At 46.5% G+C, this 22,583-nt stretch overlaps 1 protein-coding gene across 3 annotated transcripts in view; it reads left to right on the forward strand.

Moving 5' to 3' along the window:
* TLL2 (tolloid like 2) overlaps positions 1-22,583 on the forward strand; it is a 199,224-nt gene that overhangs the window by 145,193 nt on the left and 31,448 nt on the right. For all 3 annotated transcript variants that reach the window (XM_050960073.1, XM_050960074.1, XM_050960075.1), the window contains 4 exons: positions 6,011-6,135; positions 10,637-10,752; positions 15,254-15,356; positions 20,146-20,262. In XM_050960073.1, the coding sequence (XP_050816030.1) occupies positions 6,011-6,135; positions 10,637-10,752; positions 15,254-15,356; positions 20,146-20,262 (461 nt within the window). The remainder of the gene's footprint in view (positions 1-6,010; positions 6,136-10,636; positions 10,753-15,253; positions 15,357-20,145; positions 20,263-22,583) is intronic.

The following is a 22,583-nucleotide window of genomic DNA, read 5'->3' on the forward strand; positions in this document are numbered from 1 at the left end:
AAGAGGTCACATCCCAAGCACCAGACACACTTTCAGGAGCTATTCCTACTTTTTAAATTTCCAGAGAGCCATATGTTTAGGGCAGCAGAGATAATCTACTCATCCTTTGATTGAATCTCGGGGATACTTAAATTCAGACTGTATTGCCAGAATGCTTGATTGCACAGTGCACAATATGCAAAGATATCTGACTTTTTAACCACCCTATTGTCATGGAGTTAGACCTGAACTGGTGTAAGGTTCTCTCAGAAGCAGTTGAAGGGCTTGGAAGCAAGGGTTTGATGAGATTGGGGATGGGATGCAGAGCTTTTGAATCTAGCCCATATGGACAGTGACCCAAAATGATGGTGGTCAGTGACTTTTGTGAATGAGCTGAGGATTTCTGTCTGAGTTCCTGCTCCAGCTAATTATCATCTAAGGCTGCAAAGAAGGGGGTCCATCTTTGCTTGGGCCATACATACTCAGCTCCCATCTCACCCCTACAGGTGGTCTTTTCAGTCAGGGTTGAGAGCAGTGCTGGAAAAGTTGTGCTCCTGCTGCCCATTCCATGCCTATTGGGCTGTTGATCTGGAATCTTTAGCCAGTGGTGGTAAATTACTCACAAATTCAGCTCTGTAACTGACTTGTGAATTGTCTGACCTACTGGAAAGCTCTCCCCTAATTCTCAGTTCTGCACAGCTGGTGTGCCTTGAACTCCCATTTATTCCAGTACACCAGAGTTTGTAAGATGGAGTCCATTTCTTTCAAGCACATCCACACTGCAGACCTTTTTATTGCATTACTATGATCACATATTATTAATAAATTATTGCATTAATTAATTGCATCTTTTCACTTGGAAAAAGGACCCCTTTCATGTGTTTTCTTCATTTCTAAAATTTAACACAAATATTTTTGTTAACCTCTCGAGTTTTATGGACGTGCCACACCTATTATTCTTCTCTCTTGTTGATGCACGATTAAAATCCGCTGTGGTCAGCAGGTAGGGTGACCAGATGTCCCAATTTTATAGGGACAGTCCCGATATTTGAGGCTTTTTTTTTTTTTAAATATGGGCTCCTATTAGTCCCCACCCCGTCCTGATTTTTCACACTTGCTATCTGGTCACCCTATTAGCAGGAAGAGTTATGAAATATGCTGTAGCGTCGCCTGCTCTGGGGATAGGTGTGGGGAAGGTGCTTACTGCATTCAGAGATGTCTTTGTATCAGATAACCTGGAGCAGGCAGTTTTTCTTCCCTTGGGGCATTTGCTAAATCCTTCCAGAGTTCAGTGGGGTTCAAATGGTAATAATTGTCTCACACCAAAGCAGGATTAAGATATTACCTCCGTTTATACTGTAGATGCCTTAGTCTGAATCCCTTGAAATCCAGATCTCTTCAGGCTATTGAAGGGCCAAAAATGACAATAATTCTTCTGAATATAATTGTGTGGTTTTCATCTGTTCTCTAAACGTTTTGTCTCCCTGACCCATTGCCCCCCCAGCAATGGTCTTTTTGCAATAATTCAAGTGAGCACTAAGCACTTCTGTGGTCATTAGGTTTGTATCCATAGTAAGCAGGCAGCGCTAGCATGCAAGTTTTACATATCCTGTGAGTGTTTTTAATGGAATAAAAAGGTGCAGGCAAATTGTGGCCCAAATTCTCAGCTGATGCATGAAGCTGTGCAGAGGGAACCTGTGTTTGGTGGCTGAGAGTTGGAAAATGGAATCCTTCCTTTCCTATCCCAGACTGGAGTCAGGGTATGAAATAGCCATATAGCAGTGGCTACTGCAGCCCTGGGCCTGTGGGAATCGCTAAGACTCGCTACATGACACCTACTTAATACTGCAAGCACCTTCTTTTAGACTGGACAACATTAAGATCCTGCTCACACTGCTGTTTTTTCAAGAGTAGTGTGTTCATCTTAGTGCCCTGAGCAAATTTCAGGGTGGATGGCTGCATTCCGCTTTGCTGAACTTCCCTCGCAGTTTAATTGGGATTCTTCTCTTCTGGTCCTAAACTACGGTCTGGTGCTGCTGTGCACTGCTGGAAAATTGCCCTGTTCCCCACCAGAGGTGGCTTCACTTCAGTGGGGAGTGAAATGATCTCTGCTCCGTTCTCTGAAATGGTTCTAATATTCATGTTCTGAAGATTGACTTTGTTTCCTGGGATTTCAAAGTGACTTTTCTACACAATCTGTATTGTCATACTTTAGTTAGCAGTTTGTCATCCAGCCTTCCTAGTGTAATTTAGAGGATGCTGCTAATTTAGTTGCACACCCCAGTGTCACACATCCTTCCTTAGGCACAAGGCAAGCAATGAGGGAGTTAGCGCAGTGATTTTAGCAGTGAATTTAAGTGCCTATATATGAAAGACATTTTTCCCTGTTACTTTGTGTCATACCTAATCCATAGGATGCTCTGTAAGTACAATGTACTGGGTACTTGTCATTAATGATTGTCATGACTCCATTTGTCTGGAATTTGATTTCTTCACTTCCAAGTACTTAGTGTTGTTGTGGGGTTTTTTTAATGGGATTTTTATTAATAATTTAGCAGGAACTCTGTATTCACATGACTACATTCTCCGGGGACCAGGAACAACTTGTATTTCCATACACTTCTGTCACAACCTGGCCAAGGCCGCCTCCTTTCTGCATGGACACCATTCTGCTGAGGGAACCCAACACTGTATCCTGAAGTCCTCTGCGCCCATTGTGTCTAGGTGGTGATTGGCCACTGTTACTGGCTCTGAGTCTCTGAGGCACTCCCAGGTGCAGACCCAGTGTCTGACACCCTTCCTTAGGATGTGGGCTCCCCCGCCCAGCCACCTTGAACCCACAAACCAGTGCCCGAGAGCTCCAGAGACTCAGTTGTTTATACATGCTCCCTCAGAGTTCCACCTCTCTGTGGGTGCTCCAAGCTTCTCAGGCAACCACCTCAGGAACAACATGGCAGGCAATCAAGGGACGCAGGCAACTTCTTAGGAACTTCTTAACCACAGGCACCTTTACCGATCTTTGCAAAATAATGAGCGGTCTTGAGACCCCCCTGCCTGGTCTCACCACTCTAGTGAGCCCAAGATCTGGTCAGCATTTCGGGCTTGGCCTGGTCTCTCTTTCTCCTCAGCCCAGTCTTCTGGCATGTGACGGTGGCCACTGCCTCTTTGCTCAGAGAAACCCCTCGTTAAATAAATTTAGCCCCTTTTTGCCCCTGTGCGCTGGCTGGGAACTGCCAGACCCTTCTCCCAGTCAAGCTCCTATGTTGAGTCCATTGGCCTATGGCAATGAGCCATTAGGGGAGAGACATTTGAAGCTGATAGCCCTTGATTGCTCTATGATGGCTTCTCCGTCATAGTCATTTAACTAGGTTCCAAGCCCCTAATCCAAACAGGATATTCTCACCCCAAATGCAGGTCACACTGTTACAGTAAACTTGCAGTCCAGGATGAAGGTTGTGGGAGTTCACAGTCTGATAAGGGCATATCTCCCTCTGTCAGAGCCACTGTGAAAGGAAGCATGGGACCAAGGGGGATAGGGGGTAGGGGAGCAAAGGGGGCAATTGTCCAGGGGCCTGGGTGATTTAAAAGGCCCTAGGGGCCCTGGCCACTGCCATGGTAGCAACAGTGGCTGCCAGGAGCCCAGGCTCTTTTAAATTGTCTAGGGAGGCCACAGAGCTGCTAGGCATGTGCTTGGTGGTACCGGCGGTAGCAATGGCAGCTGGGCGGACATGTGGAAGCCCTGGACATGCTGGAAGAGTGCGCCCAGCAGTGCAGCCGGCAGCTCGTTGAGCACTAGCCAGTGCAGGCGCGGCACCACACAGATGTTAGGTGGACCTGATTAGCCCTGGGCAGAGCCATCCCTAAGGTACAGCGAATTGGGGTGACCACTCTGGGCCCCGTGCTTTTGGTGGGGGGAGCCATGGGCTGGCGCGATTGGCCAGTGTGGTCAGTCCTGGAAGTGACGGGTCAGTCCCAGAAATGACGGATTCGTCATTTCCACTCCAGGTCCCGGACCACCCTAGGGATGGCCCTGGGACAGTGCCAGACAGTAGGGATCTGTGTCACCCTATAACAGCTGCCATTAGTGAGTGGATTGAACCCCGGAATTCGAGCACTACAATCATGAGCCGCTGTCAGTTGAACTAATGGGGTAATACCTCTTGTGGTGACACATGATCCTCTGTGGGTCAGCAACCAGCCGGGCTTGCATAGCACAACACAGAGTGTTTTATATCCACATTGCTACCACCCCTCTTTATTTAAAAATAGAAAAAGCACTTTTCATCTTCCCCTTAACCTAGCTCTGTCACTCTGGGTGTGAGCGAAGGGAGGAAAGGCCTATGACTGGCTCTTCAGAGAGGTCAGTAACCCTAGACAGAAACTCCTGGGACAGGAGGCTAGAAGTAATATCTTTGATACTTTCACAGCATAAAGCAGGACACACGTTGATTTCCATGGAGTTAGGTGCCTAAATACCATTGAGGATCTGGCCCTAGCTCCCAGTGAGAGCCTGCTGGCCATTTGGGCCTTTGAAAAGCTCCCCAAGTCAGCAAATGCCATTTATACACCACCCGGTTGTTGCCTCATCTCCATCCCCAATTATAATTGTTGAAAAAACGTTGAGGGAATTTTTGACTGACTCTGATCACTGCTACTCTGCCTGTCTTTATTCAAATCAAACAAAGAAAACCTCCACGTTCTCCAACATTCCCAGTCCAACACAGTGCTTACACCCATGCATAGTCCCATTGACATTAGTGGCATGACTCATGTGCTTGAAGTGAAGCACTTGCCATAACACTTTGTTGGACCTGGGCCCAATAATCTTATTGCTGTCAGCCTTGCCTTTCCTCGGGCTCCCCTTAGGACTGTGGTCATTTCCCTTAGGAAGACAAGCCATATCCCAAGGACCTGACAATCTCTGTTCAAACATGTCACTACAATCTGCACTGTGAGACTCAGAATGTATTTTGGGGTGATGTAAAATAATGCCCAGGGGTAGCACGGCTGAGTTAACTTAGTTTTAAGACCCTAAACTTTCATTTTCTGACTCTTCCCCCCACTATTTTAGCTCTTCCACAGGACTGTTCATCTAGAGATCTCAGAGCACTTTACAAAGGAGCTCAGTATCATTATCCTCCTTTTGCAGATGGGGAAAATGAGGCACTGGGCAGCGAAGTGACTTGCCCAAGGTCACCCATCAGGCTGGGGGATGAGCCGGGAATAGAACCCAGGTCTCCTTAGGCCCCATCCAGCACTCTATCCACTAGGCTCCACTGTCTCCCTGTAATGTTACATTGAAGTAGCTTTTGCATTAAAAACCCTTGCACCATAGGTATGTTGATTTCAGTGGAGCTGCTTGCGTACTGGAAGTCAAGAATGTGCTTAAATCCTGTGTTGAATCAAGATCTCAGACATGGGGAGAGGGCGCTGCGAATAAGGGACAACATGGAAGCAGGCACAAAGAAGAGAATGGGAAAAAGATGCAGAGAGTCATTGGCTCAGAGGCTTGGCCCGCTCAAAAGGACCAAGAGTGGGCATGAATTAGACATGAGCAGAGGAGCCTCTTGGTTTTAACATCTAAGAATGGCAAGTCTATAGTCGTCTCAGTCCACAGTGATCGCTATGAGCACAATCCCAAGCGGCTTCCATGGCCATGCTGTCCAATCTGTGCTATTGTTGATTCAGTGAGCGTTATGTTGATTTTAACCTTGTAAAAGGATACTTTATTGCTTTCTCTGATTTATGGTAAGTAAAGTGTTTGTGTTGAAATAGAAGCAGCCACAGCCTCTGCTAGTCCCAGAGAGGAATTTACTAAATTGGCAGAGAGAGCTTCCAAATGCGCAGGCATCAGGTGTTGGGAGAACATGTATATCAAAGCACAAATTTTTCATAAAATACGTTGCCCAGTCAGATTCTATTCCTCCTTCCTGCTAGCACAGGGTATGTGGTCATGGGATTCTCATGCTGAACCTTGATTGCCCTCAGCACATCATGCCATTTTCACTACTGTCTGTCTCTCTCACTCCAGAGGGGTCTTTCTGGACACCATCCTTCCCCGTCGAGATGACAATGGGGTTCGGCCAACTATTGGTCAGCGCATTCGGCTGAGTCAGGGAGACATTGCTCAGGCGAGGAAGTTGTACAAGTGCCCAGGTAAATATGGCCAGTGCAAATGGCTCCAACTCTGTCCCATGCACGTGCTTTATCTGGAAGGCCCCGGAGTCCAATAGCATGTTAATGATTCCTTTGATGAAAGAGCTCTGAGAAGGTGGACCATCTAAGTGCTTCAGGCTGGGGGAACTGAACTTTTATTAGTGCTTTGTCAATAGTCCTGATTTTTTTAGGGCTTAGGACTCTTTACTGTCTTCCCCAGCAGTGACTGGGAGGTGGTAGCGCCTGCATTTGATAGGTCCCTAGACTCCTCCCCTTCCCAGCATGCTTTGCTGAAAAGGAAGCTAAAGTCAAACTGTCCTTCCCCACCATTTTTCAGTAGAGAAAATGCATTGCTGCACCATGTTCATAGTCTATTATCCAGGTAGGGACCCAATTTTCCACAGCTTGTTTCCTTTGGACCAGACTGTACTAGCCTGCTAATCTGGTGAGGAACAGGGGAGCTCTGACTCCTTGTTCTTGGCGTCTAAGTGAATGGGAGAGTAAGCCCTGTCTGTTTAAAAGCATGGTCTTTTCACACCCCCGGCACTTTCCAAATTCCCACTGCTAAGGGGGCAGCTGCTTTTCCTGTCTGAAGTAGCCATGTTGGTGGTTTAGAAGGGAGGGGGCAATTCTTGAGTCTTCCGGGGTCACAGTCTGAGCGGAGGTAGAACTATTCCATGTGCACCATCCCTGGAAACTCATCCCTTTAAGCTGAAAAACAAACTGCTGGGTAACATGCAGCATCCCCCAAATCGCAGGGGCTAAAAAGGAAAAATGTCAAACTTGCCTACCTTGTTGCCATGCCATGCTAAAATCCCTTATTGAGTTCTCGCTCCTGGGATATTGAACCAGTCAGCACAGGCGCGCCTCTGCACTGCGTTCACTCCTATTTTAAGCATTTGCTGGTCACTTGTAAAGGGAAGGTAAATTCAACATACGTCCCTCCCAACATACACACACAAAAACACCAATACCCGCCTCCCACATCAACACACACCCTTTTGTGACTAATAAGCAAATAGAATTTCTGAGAATGTTTACCTTGTAGGAAGGAACTCCCAACTCTCCTTTATTGATACTGTAACAGAATAGTGTTGGCTGGTAAAGTAATTACATGATCCTGCAAATTACTGAGTAATTGCACTTAGCAAGCCCAAAACTAATTCCCTTGCAAGCCACATTATCGTTTAGCTGAGAGCAATCATCCTCTTTATCTTGTGTAATTAGGGCAATATGATATGTGTGCCCTGTAATTATCTCTCCACGAAGGCAAATTGTGTTTGAGCAGTTGTTCTTTTTTCCCCTGCTCAGAAAAGCTATGTTGATTTCTCAGCCACATAGTGGGTAGGCCCAACAACCTGAGACATGCCCCCAAATGGTCAGATATTCCTCGAGCCAACCTGCTAGCCATCAGTGATGATTCAAGATGACTGGCTCCAGAGTGACTTGCTGTTCTCATAACAAATAATAGCAGGTCTCAATCAGCCTCCTTGAGAGTGATCTGTGAGGTGGATGCTTCGTCACAGGCCCTTTTTTGGGCAGTGTGGCCGGGAATGCCGTAAGCCATGCAGACTTAACAGCCCCAAGAGAAGGGACCGCCAGGAAAGCTCAGATGTTTGGAGAATGAGGGTTGGACTTTACCTGCTCCACATGTGAAAGCCTTCAGGCTCTGGCACTAGGAGACTAGCACCTTCCCCTCCATGTGAATTTTTTTAAACCCAGTCCAGTGAGCACTTCCACATCTGGCCCAGGGAGCTGGCAGACCTTTTGGGCATGTAGCATTTGTGGGTGTGTGGACTAGCAGTGCAAATACACTACTGTGAATCAGCCCCTCGGGAGCTGTAATCCCAGGTGGGAGATTAGCTTCTTTTCTGGCCCTGAGGCTTACATTTTCTCTGGGTTCCTTGCTCCACCCATCTGTGGAATGGAGTGATAATACTTGCCAGACACACGGGAGGGGCCTGGGCGGAGAAGTTGATTTCCATTGTAGAGCACTTGGAAGCTAAAAAGGGCGGTGTGATGCAGGGCAAGTGCAAGGATGTTTTGCGCCCTAGGTGAAACTTCCACCTTGAGCCCCACCCCCCAAACCCTGTGGCAGCTCTCCATACCCCCACCCAGCCCTAAGGCGCCCCCACCCCCCGCGGCAGCTCCCCGCCCTGAGGCGCCTCCTCCTGCAGCAGCTCCCCCCCTCAACCTTGTGGTGTCCCCCACCCCCGCAGCAGCTCCCCCTGGCCCGGGGAGCCGTGCGGCAGCTCCCCACCTCCTCCCCGAGAACGCCGTCACTGCTCCACTTCTCCAGCCTCCCAGGCTTGCAGCTCCAATCAGCTGTTTGGCGCCGCAAGCCTGGGAGGGAGAGAAGCAAAGCGGGGCGGCGTGCTCGGGGAGGAAGCGAAGCAGAGAGGAGCTGGGGCAGGGAGTTCCCCTGCATGCTGCCCCCCCCCCTTACTTGCTGCAGGCGGCCCCTGCGCCCCCCTGCTCCATCTCCCTCCGCCTAAATGCCGCCGCCGCCGCCCGGGGCGGCTGAAGATGCGGCCGCCGCGGTTGCTGCCGAAGGACCCAAAATGCTGCCCCCCAAATGCTAGTGCCATAGGCGACTGCCTAGGTCACCTATTGGGTTGCACCGGCCCTGGTGTGATAGCCCTTTGTGGTTGCATCAGGGCTCCTGTTTTCTCAGCGCTGATAGCTGTTTCTGTTGGGAATGGAGAGCAGGTTGGAGATTTTAGAATCTGATTTGCTGTTTTCTAATACCTCCCTAGGAGGGGCACGCCTTTCCCCCTTATATGATGACTGACTGGGGCATGACACCCCACATTTCAAAGTGCCTATTTCACCCGCAGAGTTCAAAAGCTACATGCTGCTCTCTAGCAGTTTTACAAGACGTTTGGCTTCACCTCTGAGGCCCCTGCATCTAGCATGTACAAACTTACTACCGGCATTGTTTGTGGTCTTGTTGTAGCCATGTTAATCCCTGGATATTAGAGAGACAAGTTGGATGAGGTCATCTCTTTTATTAGACCAGCTTCGCTTGTCTTTAAGCTTGTCTCTTTCACCAGCAGAAGCCGGTCTAATAAAAGAGATGACCTCGCCCACCTTGTATCTCTACTTGGAATCTGTGACTTTTCCATCTTAGTGTCTTCACCGTTAAACTGCCTTATGAGCCATTCAATAGGAGAAAGACGTCTGTACATCCCATCCCCACGGCTGCTGCCTGCAGGCCATCTTTCCTGTTTGGCCCATTAAGTTGTGGGTCAAAGTACTGTCGGATAATTAGGATTTCTGGCCTGGGTGATAACATTGTTTCATATATTAAGTGTCCTGAATGGGGCCAGTCTCTCTTCACCTCCAGGTTCCAACCCACCCCTCTAATTGTGATCAAGGCTGAAAAATTAGTGAGCAACCCGCAGCGTCAGGCAGTGTCAGGGGTGCCAGGCCGAGTAGGTTCATGGCATTTGCATGAGAAACGGAGGCAGATGTTCCATCTTGTCAAATCTTTCAAAGTGCTCCTGCTTAATGAAGGATTCTTGGGGGCTGCCTCACAGTTGCTGGGGAAACCAAGCAAGGGTCAGACCCTACTTTAGAACGGGAGTGGGCACAAGGTTTATGAAATCCAAAGCAATCCAGAGCAGTCGAGCAGCAGTCTGATATCTGCTCCACATCACGTATATTCACATGCAGCTTTTGAACGCTGTGGGTGAAATAGGTGCTTTGAAATGTGGGGTTTCCTGCCCCAGTCAGTCATCATCTGTTCTGCACGTGTATATGTCATTCCACATTCCAGCCCCTTCCTTCCTGGCTCAGTGAACAGGAACTATAGTCGTAGCTGATTTCACAGATGTTGGAAGCCTGTTGCCTAAAGAATGGTGTTTAAAAACTTTGAGATCTACATCTCTCCCGCTGCAACAGGCAACAAACAGCGCATGGTGGAGAGCAGGGCAAATCTTTAACATTAAAATCTTATGCCACATCTTGCTACAATGCAGAGTTGACTCTGTGACCTGAGGGTGCTTTGGGGCTCAGCTAGCTTTTGTCACAGTGTTTTAACCCGAAAAAGAGTATTAACAGTGGTAACTAAGGAGAACTTTATTAAGCAGATTGTAATAAGGGGAAAATAGCTTTTCTAGCGACTGGCTTTGATTTTAATAATTTTGCATTTGGTGAAGAGAGAAGAAAAAATCTACCACAATTCAGATAATTAAAAAATATATTAAAAAAGCGTGTGGTGCAGAGGGAGGGCAGAGAGGTTACCTTTGTAATGATCTATTTTCTCAGCATCCTCAGCTGGCTAAATCATTCTTATCCCACGGATGTTGATGAACTTCACCGAGGCCACCAGACAGACAGATGGCAATGACCACTGATCACTACCAAATGAGGTTGGATTTGAGTCAGTGATCTAGAGGTGCAAAGCTACCCACAATAGAAGATCAAAAACAGATTGATAAACTCTGACTTACTTCTTTCAGATGGTAACTCTCTTTGCTGCTGTCTTTCAATTACATAGCTTGTGGGGAGACCTTGCAGGACACGACGGGGAATTTCTCTGCTCCTGGTTTTCCAAATGGCTATCCTTCCTATTCCCATTGTGTGTGGAGAATATCTGTGACTCCTGGGGAGAAGGTAGGTTAGACTGCAAATTGTATCTGCAGTTTACAGGCATGTGGTTTTGCCTAAGGGTTGCATTTGCAACTTGCTGGGATGCCCTGCTCCACACCTGTTTTCCTCCTGAATGCAGAGGCTGTGCACCATCTTGATCTAAGTGGAGGCTCATCTGGTGAAGTCTTGCACAGGTAAGTGGAGCCAAAGATCACAGAGTACCAGCTTCCATGGATAGGTATTTGCTGTGGGAGTTCAGGTCTCTACATACAATATTCTGCACTGATCTTCTCTCCTTTCAGAATAGAGCCCGGCACATGGGGACCTGTGTTGTTTGCTGCATATCTGTGGGCCCCCTCAATGGATTCTGGGGAGTATTTGGACAATGTGGGTTGTGCTGTGCTCCCCTTCACTATTGTTCTAGTATGAGGAGATGGTGGGCAATCTGTGTGGGAGTTTTTCCAGCCTCTTCGTTCTCATGGAAAATTTGTCCCCCTTCACTCATCTCCATTGATGCACATGCAGCAACTGCATGCACACGGGAAGGCGGTCCGTGCACTGTTCAGTTGACCAGCTGACAATGAATGCTCCACAGGCTCTTTAGCTACTCTCCCAAGAAAGCAGAATTTAGTGCAGAGCCTTTGGGGAGCTCAAAGGCTTGTGTCAGGCAACAACTCTGAGCTGCTGCCAGAAAACTATTAAAACGGGCGTCACATTCAGAGCAAGGGTAACCGTCATCCTCTGCCCAACTCTGCTGCTAGTGTAGCGGCGGTATTGCCCACGGTTCTGGGCACCATATTTCCAGGAAGGCATTTGCCAATTGGATGGAGTTGAGAAGAGCAGCAAAAGGAAGGGTTGTTTTAAAAAGAGAAATTAAGAGCTAAACCCAGCTATGTGATGGCTATGGGGAAACCTGATAGCTCTCTATAATTATAGACAAGGATGGAGAGAGTTTATTAAAGATGATCCATGGGATATAATTACTGCTACCAGGAGAGGGAAAAGTGAAAGAGAGCCATATCAACACTTACAAGCTTATAGCGGCACAGCGGAAGCCACGTTATGCCGACGGCACAGAGCTCTCCCATTGACATAATAAAACCAGCTCAACAAGTGGCAGTAGCTCTGCCAGTTGGAGAGCGTCTCCCGCCGACATAACGCGGTGCACATGAACACCTGTGCTGGCAAAATTTATGTCACTCAGGGTTTTGCCAACATAAGTGCTAGTGTAGACAGTGCCTGGGTATTTGGAGAAACTTCTTGGCAGCGAGGTGTAGTAAGCTGTTGGACAGTCACCTAATGGGGGTGGTGAAATCTCCATCACTTACAGGAACTCATATAATGCTGCAGACTGGACAAAGCACTAGGCAATGTGGGGAACAACCCAGCATTGGTCCCTGGGGGAATGGACTTCACTAAACAACCTAAGAAGTCATTTCCTTCTCGAATGTGTCTGCTGGGTTGAAAATCCCCTAGATCTGTTTTTTAAGGATCAGTGAGGTTTCTAAACTAGCATTTTCAATCTTGCAGTCTTTTGCTGTTTGGGGAATTTGGGTAATGGCTTTTGTCCCTAGAACAACAGGGGACCTGTGGAGCCTTAAGAAATCATCAGTGCAACGTAATAATGGGTCCTTCCACTCGGGATGGGGGAGAACTAGGGCAAATACTAAATGTGTGTGGAAAGCCAGAATCCAGGGTATAGTGTCTCTCCTAGGTGCCTACTGGCCTTCCCTCATGGTTCTTACCTGCCTGTTAGCCATCCAACAGCCTGCTAACTCTGGCTGCACTGAGAGCTCAGATGCGCACCTCTCAAAGCTTCCTTCCTACCACTCTGACTAGCTCTGTAACATTGTGAGCAAAATTACCCTTGGTTCCTGAAGGCGGGCTGAGAATCCAGGACATTGCCTGCACAGGGGAATGCTGCTGTCAGCTGGAACGCCACCCACCCATCTTCAGATGTCTTCAGATTGCAAAACCTGCTGAGCCTCAATCAGTTGCTTCCTCTGTTTGCTTTTCAGCTTCCTTTGTTTTTATTGATCTTCTAGTGGAAACGAAATCTTTCCTTAATCTGTTAACACCACTGCACTCAACCCCTTTGCATCATGTCAGATTGCAGCAGGTGTGCTGCCCTGTGTGCGAGCTCCTCTGCATAGCAGCTAATCAGTAAACCCCATAGAGAAGCATTTCAGATGCACCCTGAAAACAAAACAGTGCAGAAAGAAACCATAGCTCTCACTTCAGCAAACATTTGCTTAAAACTGCCTTTCTGCTGAGCTACCTTATTCAGGGCCTGAGGCCTAGACCCTCAAAGGGAATTAGGTGCCTAACTCCCAGAGTGAGCTGCCTTACTACCTTTGAAGGATCTGAGCCTGAGCTCTGGCATCACTGGGTTCCATTGCCTCTGGGTCCAGTCCTGAGATGTGCAAGTACCTTGCAAGATCAGGCCCAAACAGAGACCTTCTGATATTAGAAAAAATTCTAAGAACAGTGCAGGCTCTTAAAATGATATTTGATGGTTTTAAAATGACTCAAGCTTTTATATGTTCTTTATGTGTCTCTCTGCCTCAGTTAAAAGGGTTAGGTTAGATGTGACCCAAAATGTAAGTTCTGTGAAAAACAAATGTTTATAAAATCTAAATCCCATTTAAAGGAAAAAATAATCCAGCATTTAAAAATACCTAAAATAGACCTTCCCCTGTGGTGTTTACAGCCAAGACATTGCTGCATTGAACTAGTGTGTGAGCCCCAGATGCTGTCTGTAAACTGAACTGAAACTGACTAGTCTGTTTTCATTGTTCAGGTTCAGAGAACTGCAGAAAGTGATGAAGGGTAAATCATGAGAAGTAAATAGCATTTTAAAAATCTTTCCAGTTTTAATAATCTCATTTATTAGGTCAGAATATAGACTAGAAACCTGGTTTTAGAATGGCCTTATTCCTTTGGAAGATATTAGATATAAATTAATCTCTGGGCCAAATCTTGCAAACACTTACTACCCTGAATAGGTCCATTGGGTTTGGTGGGACTCTCACATGCAAATGGTAGGGTCCCTTTTCAGAAATAAGCCCTCTAGCTCTAAATTTCACGCTTCCTCAGCTAGTGGCCTTACAACCGAATACTTTAAAGGGACGCTGTCACAATAAAAATCTTGGGACAAATTATGCTCTTAAATCAGAGCCAGCCCCACTGAGTCACACATGATTGCATTGAGCCAAGAGTTTTAAAAAAAATGGTCTTGTTACCTTCCATCACTTGTGCTGTGTGTTTCTTTTTTGCACAGCCCTTAGTTTGGACAATGAAGAGAACTGTACCATTGTTGGAAAATGTTTTTGTTTCGTGTGTAGCTGCAGCATGCCTAACTTAGTTTCCCCTCAGTAAAATGGATAATATCTACAGACAGCTCTGTTGTGTGAAGCTTAATTCATGCCTTGTTAAGCACTCAAGAACATACATGTTAAAATGAAAACAATCTTACTTTCAGAGCTGATCAAAAATCAGAATTTCCGTTCTATGGGGAAATCCAATATTTCAACATTTTTCTTGTGCTGATTTTGGACAAAAAGTTGAAATACTGAAATTTTTTGTAGCATGAGATGCTCAGAAATATTTCAGTATGGAAAAGTAGAAACATTTTCAATCAAAAAGAAAATGTTGAGACATTCCTGAACAAAAACATTTAATTTTTGGTTTGTTGAACCAAATTGAAATATTTTGTTGCAGCTCTGTGTGATGTTAACCTGTGTTTGCCTCAGCCCTTGTGATAACTTGTGAGCATTGTAGTCTGGGTACTCCCTGCTTCTGTTCTCCCCTATGGGCTGGACTTCCTGGCTGGACTACATCTCCCATGATGCATCAGAGTGGCTCACCCAGAGGGGAGACAGTGGTCTATTGTGGAGGATGTACTTTGGCCAAAGAGACCTGCGCAAAAGGAATGAAGGCATGAGTCACCCAAACTACATCTCCCATGATGCACCACAGTAATTGGCGATGACTCAGATTAATGTTGAATTAACTGGAAATGGAACATTTAAATTGGTTTGACAATCCTGAATGTTTTGATTTGGGTTAACTCAACTAGAAAAAAAATTCATTTTAATTTTCCTGACAGAAAACTGAAAAATTTCAGCAAAATCAAGATTTTCCTGGAGAAAATGTTAATTTTGTATTTTCTTCCTTATTCATATTAGGTGAATCTATGGTCCCATTTTTTGTTTTGCTACAAAACCTAAATTGGTCCTAATTACGTAACAGTAGTCTTTTTTTATTCCCTGTGCAGTCAATTTGCTTCATCTTTTCCATAATTCCCCCAGTTACTTGTGCTGGCTGCTGTGTTGTACTCTATAGCTCTGAAAAACCCATCAGGTGAAAGGTTGGTTTTTTTTAATGAAAGATGTTACAAAAAAATACAGTTCATCCATCCTGTCCTGTCTAAACCTCATATGCAGAATAATGGCACTGATGGAACTGAATCTGTAGCGTGAAATAGCTCCTTGGGCAAAGATAACAGTGCACCATCTGTTCACAGATCATTTTAAATTTCACATCGATGGACTTGTTTAAAAGTCGCCTGTGCTGGTATGATTATGTGGAGGTGCGTGATGGCTACTGGAGGAAGGCTCCCTTGTTAGGTGAGTGGCTATTTCCTTTTTTTAAAGAGACGCAGTGTGGAAAGTATGCAAATAGGCCTTTGCAGCTGCTGGGAGCAAAGGTGCCTGGTGCTAATGCCTTTCTTCCAAGGATCCCAAAGTGCTTCATGGAGAATAATTAAGACTGGATCCTTAAAGGTATTTAGGAGCCTAACTCCCATTGAAATCAGTGGTAGTTAGGTGCCTAAATCCTTCTGAAGGCTTGAAGCTGTTCAGCCTCCCAACTGCCTTGTGAGGTAGGGAAGTGATAGTCCTTTGTTGTGCGACTGGAGAGCTAAGGTAGAGAAAGGGAAGTGATTTGCCCAAGGTTTCACAGTGAGTCAGTGAGCAGAGCTGGGAATAGAAGCCTGAATCCCAGGCCCTGCTCCCACCACTAGACTGCACGCCCTAGCAAAGAGTGCCCCACGCTGACCAGCCAATGTGGTTCAGCCCTAGGTCAGCCTTCATGATCCATTTGGTCCTTGGTGTTGTCCTCAGAGTGCTGGCTTTTGTGGGGATGGTCCTGTCACATGGAACTAGGCCTGGGCACACCCAAGTCATTTCATACAGGCCACTGAAGAACCATCATGTGGTAGCAGCTTTTGGTTGCTAAAAACTTGAGTTGGATTTGAACCTGCTACCTTGCAGGGCATGATTTTAGAGAGCATCTCCCCTCCCTCAAGCCTCTGGGCCATCCAACCCTTCCCTCCTCTCATGATGCTTAGAAACCAATTAAATGATTGAAAGTGGACTTCAGCCCCAAGTAGGCGTTCTCCAGAGTGGGAGGAGAAGGCAACCAGGCCAAGTCCAAAGCTGTTGATGAAAACATCCCAAAGACCTTTAGGGGGAAAAACCAGGCAGTTATAGTACTTCTGGTCAGCACATCACTCATGGCTTGTGAGCCCTCACAATGCATTTAAAACATGGATCAGTCTTGCAGCACGGATAGGAGCAAACCAGGTTGTAACCATATTCCCAACCCACCCTGCAGGCCTTCTAGCTTCATGTTTCCAGGGTTGACTAGTGATTTGGAGAGTCTTAGTTACTGGATGCTCAACAAGGCGCAGTTAAGTGAGGACCCGATTTTCAGCAAGCACTGAGTTACCCACTTTCTGACAATCAGGCCCCTTTAACGTGTCTTACCTAAACTCCCAGCTCCTTTCTGAAACCATTTAAACATGGGTCACACAGCAAGGGAGAACCCAGATCCCTGCAACTGTTGCTTTGGCAACAGAGCTGGGACCTGAAAGAACATTATCTGCTTTGGGACTGGTGTGTGTCATGGGTTGGAAGGACTCTTTGCTGACTCTGCTTGTACATATCCCTGGCAGATCCCATGTAATTGTCTCCAGGTTCCCTCTGTAACAATATGAGTTAGCGCTGATGTGACAGTGCGCTGCGTGTACGGCTGGACTGAGTCACTGTGAGAAAACGCTAATGTCTAAAGTTCCTTGTGATTCATTTATTTTCTGCAGCCCGTGCCGTTCCCTCAAGTCCCTCTTGAGGTAGCACAGGTGTTTGGAAGAGCCTTTGGGTGTTTTAGAGGAGAGAGCACTGTCTGCTCCTCCTAGAAGGGTGTCAGGACTCCGGGGTTTTATTCAGACCTCTGCCACTAACTCCCATTCATCTTGGACAAGTTTCTTACCCTCAGCATCCCCATCCATCAGATGGTGTGGATCCCCGCTGTAGCACACAAGGGGAGACAATTAATGCCAAATTCTTTCCAGCTGTAAGCCCATGACGTGTCCCTGAGGTTGACAGCATGGAGCTGTCTGACCCAACGAGGAATTGGGCTGCTAAGCTGGTGCTTTCAGTGAACTCCTTCTGACGTTAGGCCTCTTTGACATTTCCAGACTCAGTGCTCAGTGTACTGGGCTGTCAGGCTTCATGCTGGCAAGGTACTTTGAGTGAGCAGGGAAAAGTATGAAGACTTGTGCCTGCAGAGAGCAAGGCTGTGTAATAGGGTGTGCAAGTGAGGCTACGTAAGGACAGCCATTGGGCATTGCCTCACTGGCTTTCTTCCACTCAGAAGCATGAGGTTAAAGAGGGAGGATGGCAGGTGTGTCTGTGGAGACAGATTCATAACCCTCAGGAGGTATGAAAGGCACCTCCCTCCTGCTTCTAGGCATCTGACCATGCGTCATCAATGCCGGGTTGGGTTCCCATGTGTTTCCTACCTGCTAAGCACCTGGGCAGGGCAGGATCGAGCCACGGGAGTGCTTTGGTAAAGGCTGTATAGGTAGGAGAGTGCTCTGCTGTAGCGTGGGTACCTGGCACCGGCAGAGGGAGCAAGGCTGTGGTCTCCCTGCAGTTTCTTTTAGGCTATCTCGGGGAGCAGAGGTGTGGGGCTCATAGTGTCAGTGCCTGTGCACCGTGGTCACTATATGCTGTGGGTGAGCACACGCCTCAGGAATCATCCTTCCAGCAGCCTTGCCTTACATCACTTCATGTTTTTTGCCAAATATTTGAAGCGCTTCAAAAAAAAAATCTCTTTAATACAGTGGGATTTGCAAACTGTTCCGTTCGGAACAAGTGGCTTGTGTGAGCTGCCATGGCCCCTGAGAGGGGCTGGGGCCATGAAATTAGTTAGGAAGAGGCAGCCTGGTGGCAGTCTGGCAGGGGGGTGGGCAAGAGGATTAGCATGAATTGTGAAGGCATGTATTTTGCCTGGAAAAAAATGTGCACTGCATATTTTCCCAGGGAAGTGTGTGAAAATCCAGCCTTAAATGGTGCATAACTTTTTATGAATGGGCCCTTTATCGTACTCCACGGAGCTCACTTATTCTGGCTTCCTCATCTGCATTTCCTCTCCTTGACATCCTTGTTGAACTCCAATTCGAAATCCAAGAGGCGGTTGCTCAGTGACCCTAGAACTAAATAACTTTGCAGCCTTGACACTTAGCAGCATCTCCTTCCCGTGCCTTTGGAAACTTCAGCAAGCTGTGTCCCGGTCTTTGTCATACCGCAGTGATTCCTGACCCACCTGAACTAGCCTTGTGCTTGCAGCCATGCACCTTTGAAGTGTGATTTTTGTCAGATTTCATAAGTTAAGCAGAGTCGGGTCAGAGTTAGCATTTGGATGGGAGTTGCACAAGGAAAAGACAGAATTGTGGTTCAGCAGATGTTATTCCACCACAGCGCTTGCCTTCACTAGGTTTGTAACGCACCATTAAACCCTAGGGCAACCTAGTGTTAACATCGAGCTAACATGTTAAAACTACAACTGCTTTCTCTACACTAGGATTTTAATGCATGTTGGTTAACGTGTGTTAGCTAATTCATGTTAAAACATGCAACTTTTCCCCTAGTCTTGACATGGCCTGAGTAGATAGAGAACCAATCATGCAGCATGTTGGTTGGTACTAAGATACTGACTTTCCGGTGAGGCACAAAACCAATCTCTCGATCGCTGGACATTATTACCTATCCCCTGGATGTATCTTTTTTTCTCATGAGTCCAGCAGTCGTAACCCTGATGTGCTGGCTGAATTCCAACTTAGGTAATTACATTCAGCCTCTGCCAAATTTCCCCTGCAGATTCAACTGGATAAGCTGGGATTTAGTTACTCCTTTAAATGAGGAACAAACCCCAACCGTATTGCATACAGCAGATAGTGTCGCTGGTGTCCAGCGAAGAAAAGAACCATATTGCGTTAATTACTCCCAATACTTATTTGTTGTTTGTACTGTGCTTTGAGGAACCTTCTGGCCGAAACAGGCTGTAGAACCATCAGGAATGATCATTATTATTTATTTATTTATTTATTTATTAATCCGATTGTTCTGCTGGATTTCAGTTTGCGATGGTACAGTTCAGGAACTGACATTTACCAGTGAGAATCAAGCTGTGTGAAGTATCCAGAGAAGGAGCTTGTGCTGGGGAAAGGCACTTAGTGTAAACAAGTGCCATACGGCTATGGAGGGTTGAGTAGGAAAAGATGCTCAACTAAGATGATTCTGTGTCACGTGCAAGGGATTGAAGTGATCATGTGGGCTGACGTGATGGAGAGGTTTTCCTTCATGCTACATCCACAGGATGAAGGGATCTGTCATCTGGGCCAGTGAGGCTGAGATTTTCAAAACTGTCCAGGAGCTCTTTTTACTGCACTGCCATCCGTATTAACCCACTGTTCTCCCACCCTTTGTCTGTCTGGTGTAGTGAGACTGGAAGTGCCTGGGGGCAGGACTGCTCCTTGCCATGCGCAGGAACAGCGCTTAGTACTGTGGCTCCTTGTCCTGGGTTGTGCGCAGCTGTAATGCAGTTAACACTAACAAGGACCATCTTTATTCTGTGTCTGTGCAGTGCCTAGTCCAATGGGTTCCAGGACAGGACTAGGGCTCCTTGTGATACAAATCAGTAGGAATGATGGAAGGTAAAGTGCCAGGACTCATGAGCATTGGCTGTCACTCCTAGCACTTTGTCTCTCACAATAAGAGAGACTAAAGTCTCTGCTGCGTTCACCTACGTGCTTTTTAAGATGGCCCAGCCTTTGTGTGGGTAAAATGAGAGCCAGGCTAATGGTGGCAGCATTTGGGAATGAGCCATGCTGGCTTTTGTTCCCGGATGATATTTTAACCCTGTTCCTGTTGAATACAAATAAAGTGGCCCCTTCTTAAAATCTAAGATGGAGTTGGAGTGAAAAGCCCTTTATTTGGCTCAGTTTACTTTTACCATTGACTCTCTCCTGAACTGCAGGTGCCTTGTATGTCTCCCCATCTACCTCTATTGCAATCACAAACCACTTTCGCCAATCAGTGGAGAGATCTTGATTGTCTGTTTCCTGCCTTCTAGGTAGATTTTGTGGTGATAAAGTCCCCGAGCCTCTAATCTCCGCGGACAGCAGGCTGTGGATTGAGTTCCGAAGCAGCAGCAATATCCTGGGCAAAGGCTTCTTTGCGGTTTATGAAGGTACGACCCTTAGCTAGGAGGCCTACATCATGCTGCACAGTGATCCCAACACCAGGCATCATAAGTGGGAACATAACAAATGGGCCCAGAGCAGAGACCTGTTTGACCATAAATGAAGGCTCTCAACCCACTCCATGTTTCCAAAGGGTAGCAGGGGTTGCAGAATTCAGAGACCCCCTTCAGTATGCAAGGCCCAGATCAACCAGCCTGGTCCACAAATCCGTTTCCAAGGCATGGTATACTGCAGTGAGGAGACCATATCTGAGCATGGGGCTCAGATCAACTCTTCTGCTTACCCCTGCCATATCAACCACCAATTGTAGCTATGATCCATCTAGCAAAGGTTCAGTCAGTGTTTATCACTGGGGTGTTGGCGCTTCCTCGCAGGCTAATTGGCCAGCCAGGTCTCCGCTCAGAGATTACAGAGCGGGATAAATGTCTGGCACCGAAATTTCTACCCTCCCTAAAACCAAAGGATGGACTCAGCCCTTTGTCCTTCAGGTAGATCAGGTGAGTTTCTTGAAGCTTCTTGGATGAATTCCTGAGTCCCTTTCTGTGCTGCCCAACATTTCTTATGAGAGTAGGGACTTGCTCTGATGTCCTGGTCTCTTTCCACTGGTCTGTGGGCGTGTGATACACTGATGATACACTATTGATTCAACTCTTTTATGGGCCTTAGTCTCTTTACAGCTGTGGAGAAGAAGCTATCCATGTGTGTTAGAGAGCATTGCCCCTGCTGTGGCCGCGTGGGCTCATGGATGTGCAATGGAGTTGGATGACATTTTTGAACTAAAAGTGTCTTTTTGTTGAAAAATGTTCTTTGTTTTAAAAAAAAGGCATTTTTTTCACACACAGTTCTCCATGTCGTTTTGCATGAACAGTCTTCCAAAACTTGTATAGAAAATGCTGAAAATGTTATTGAAAGTGTTTGAAAAATGTCCATAGCTGCTTTTGGGAGGGAAAAAAATTATTGAAGAAAAGTCCACTGGTTATTTATACAAGTAATAGGAAAAAAAGGGTCCATTTTGGTCACTTGGGAATGAAAAAAAATAGATTTTTTTCACCAAAGTAGGTTTTTATTTTGCAGCCTCTCCCTAGTTTGCAAACGAGACACATTTCCCTGCCAACACCGCCCAGTGGACTGTGGCATTTATTGCAACCCAGAGGCTGCAGTAGTAACTGCAGGGTAACTCCAGGATCAGCAGCTCGGAGGGGGCTGGCCAGGTGGAGGAAGGGGGCAAATAGAGCATTGTGGGCATATGGGCACCACTGGGCTTTATGTGAATGACAGCTTTGCTGGGTGGGTCATTATACAGAAGTTTTGAAGGCCTGTACTCGGTACTGTGCATCTGAGAGGTGGTAATGCAATGTCTCTAAGAGCTTAAGTTCAAGTATGGTCTGAGCCTTTTCCTAGCAATTAGCAGGGCTTTCATCCCTTTCTTTTTATTCAATATTTGGAGAGCTTTTTACCCTCATAATTGTTTTTTTCTTTCAAAATTTATTTTCCTGCTTACATTTTTGTTGTCGCTTCCCCTGTCTGCCAGAGTAATTACCGGGGACCAAAAGCAGCGAGATTAGAAAGATAAGTATTTCTCAGAACTGGTGACACAAATGGATCTTCATTTGTATCACTTAGCTTTTTGGCTGGATTTTTGGCCCTGGCACTTACTGCCTGTCTGAAGCACCACTTGTCTTGTCTCTCCCTCTGTTGAAAATACCTAGAGAGCAGGTTCATGCTGTTGTCCAGCTCGATCCATTTTGCTTGCAATTACAGCAGGCTATTACTAGCAAGAATTTTTTGGAAAGAATGGAATCAATTTTAAATGTCGAAAAGTATGAAATCCATCAAAATAAACAACCCTGCACTGGAAGACCTCAAACAACCATGAGCAGGACTAATAACTTTGGGCCCAACTCTTGACTCAGGCCAAACCTTCACTGAAGCTATAGGCCAACTCTTTAAAATGAGAGTGCCTGAAATCTGACACCTACAGAAAAGCAGCCTGGTTTTCGGAGGGAATGAGCACCCACTGGTCCAGTGGAAACCCGGGTGTCTCAGCTGCTCTGAAAATCAAGGTACTTCTATTTCAGCACCTAACTTTTGCTGCTTCTCTACGGGGGACTGGTCATGCCAAAGTCAATGGCAAAACTGTTCTGGTGCAGGATCAAATGCATGCAATCCTTCACTTTCGTAGATAGTGGAGCTTTCAAGTTTTACAGTTTTGGACATACTGTTCCTTCCGTTTGCTCTGATCACAAACAGCCCCCTGCTGCTCTCAATTACTGCTGGCCCAGTGGAGTTACTCTGAATTTAGAACAGA

Source organism: Gopherus flavomarginatus, chromosome 6 (genome assembly GCF_025201925.1).
Source record: "Gopherus flavomarginatus isolate rGopFla2 chromosome 6, rGopFla2.mat.asm, whole genome shotgun sequence".
NCBI lineage: Eukaryota > Metazoa > Chordata > Testudines > Testudinidae > Gopherus > Gopherus flavomarginatus.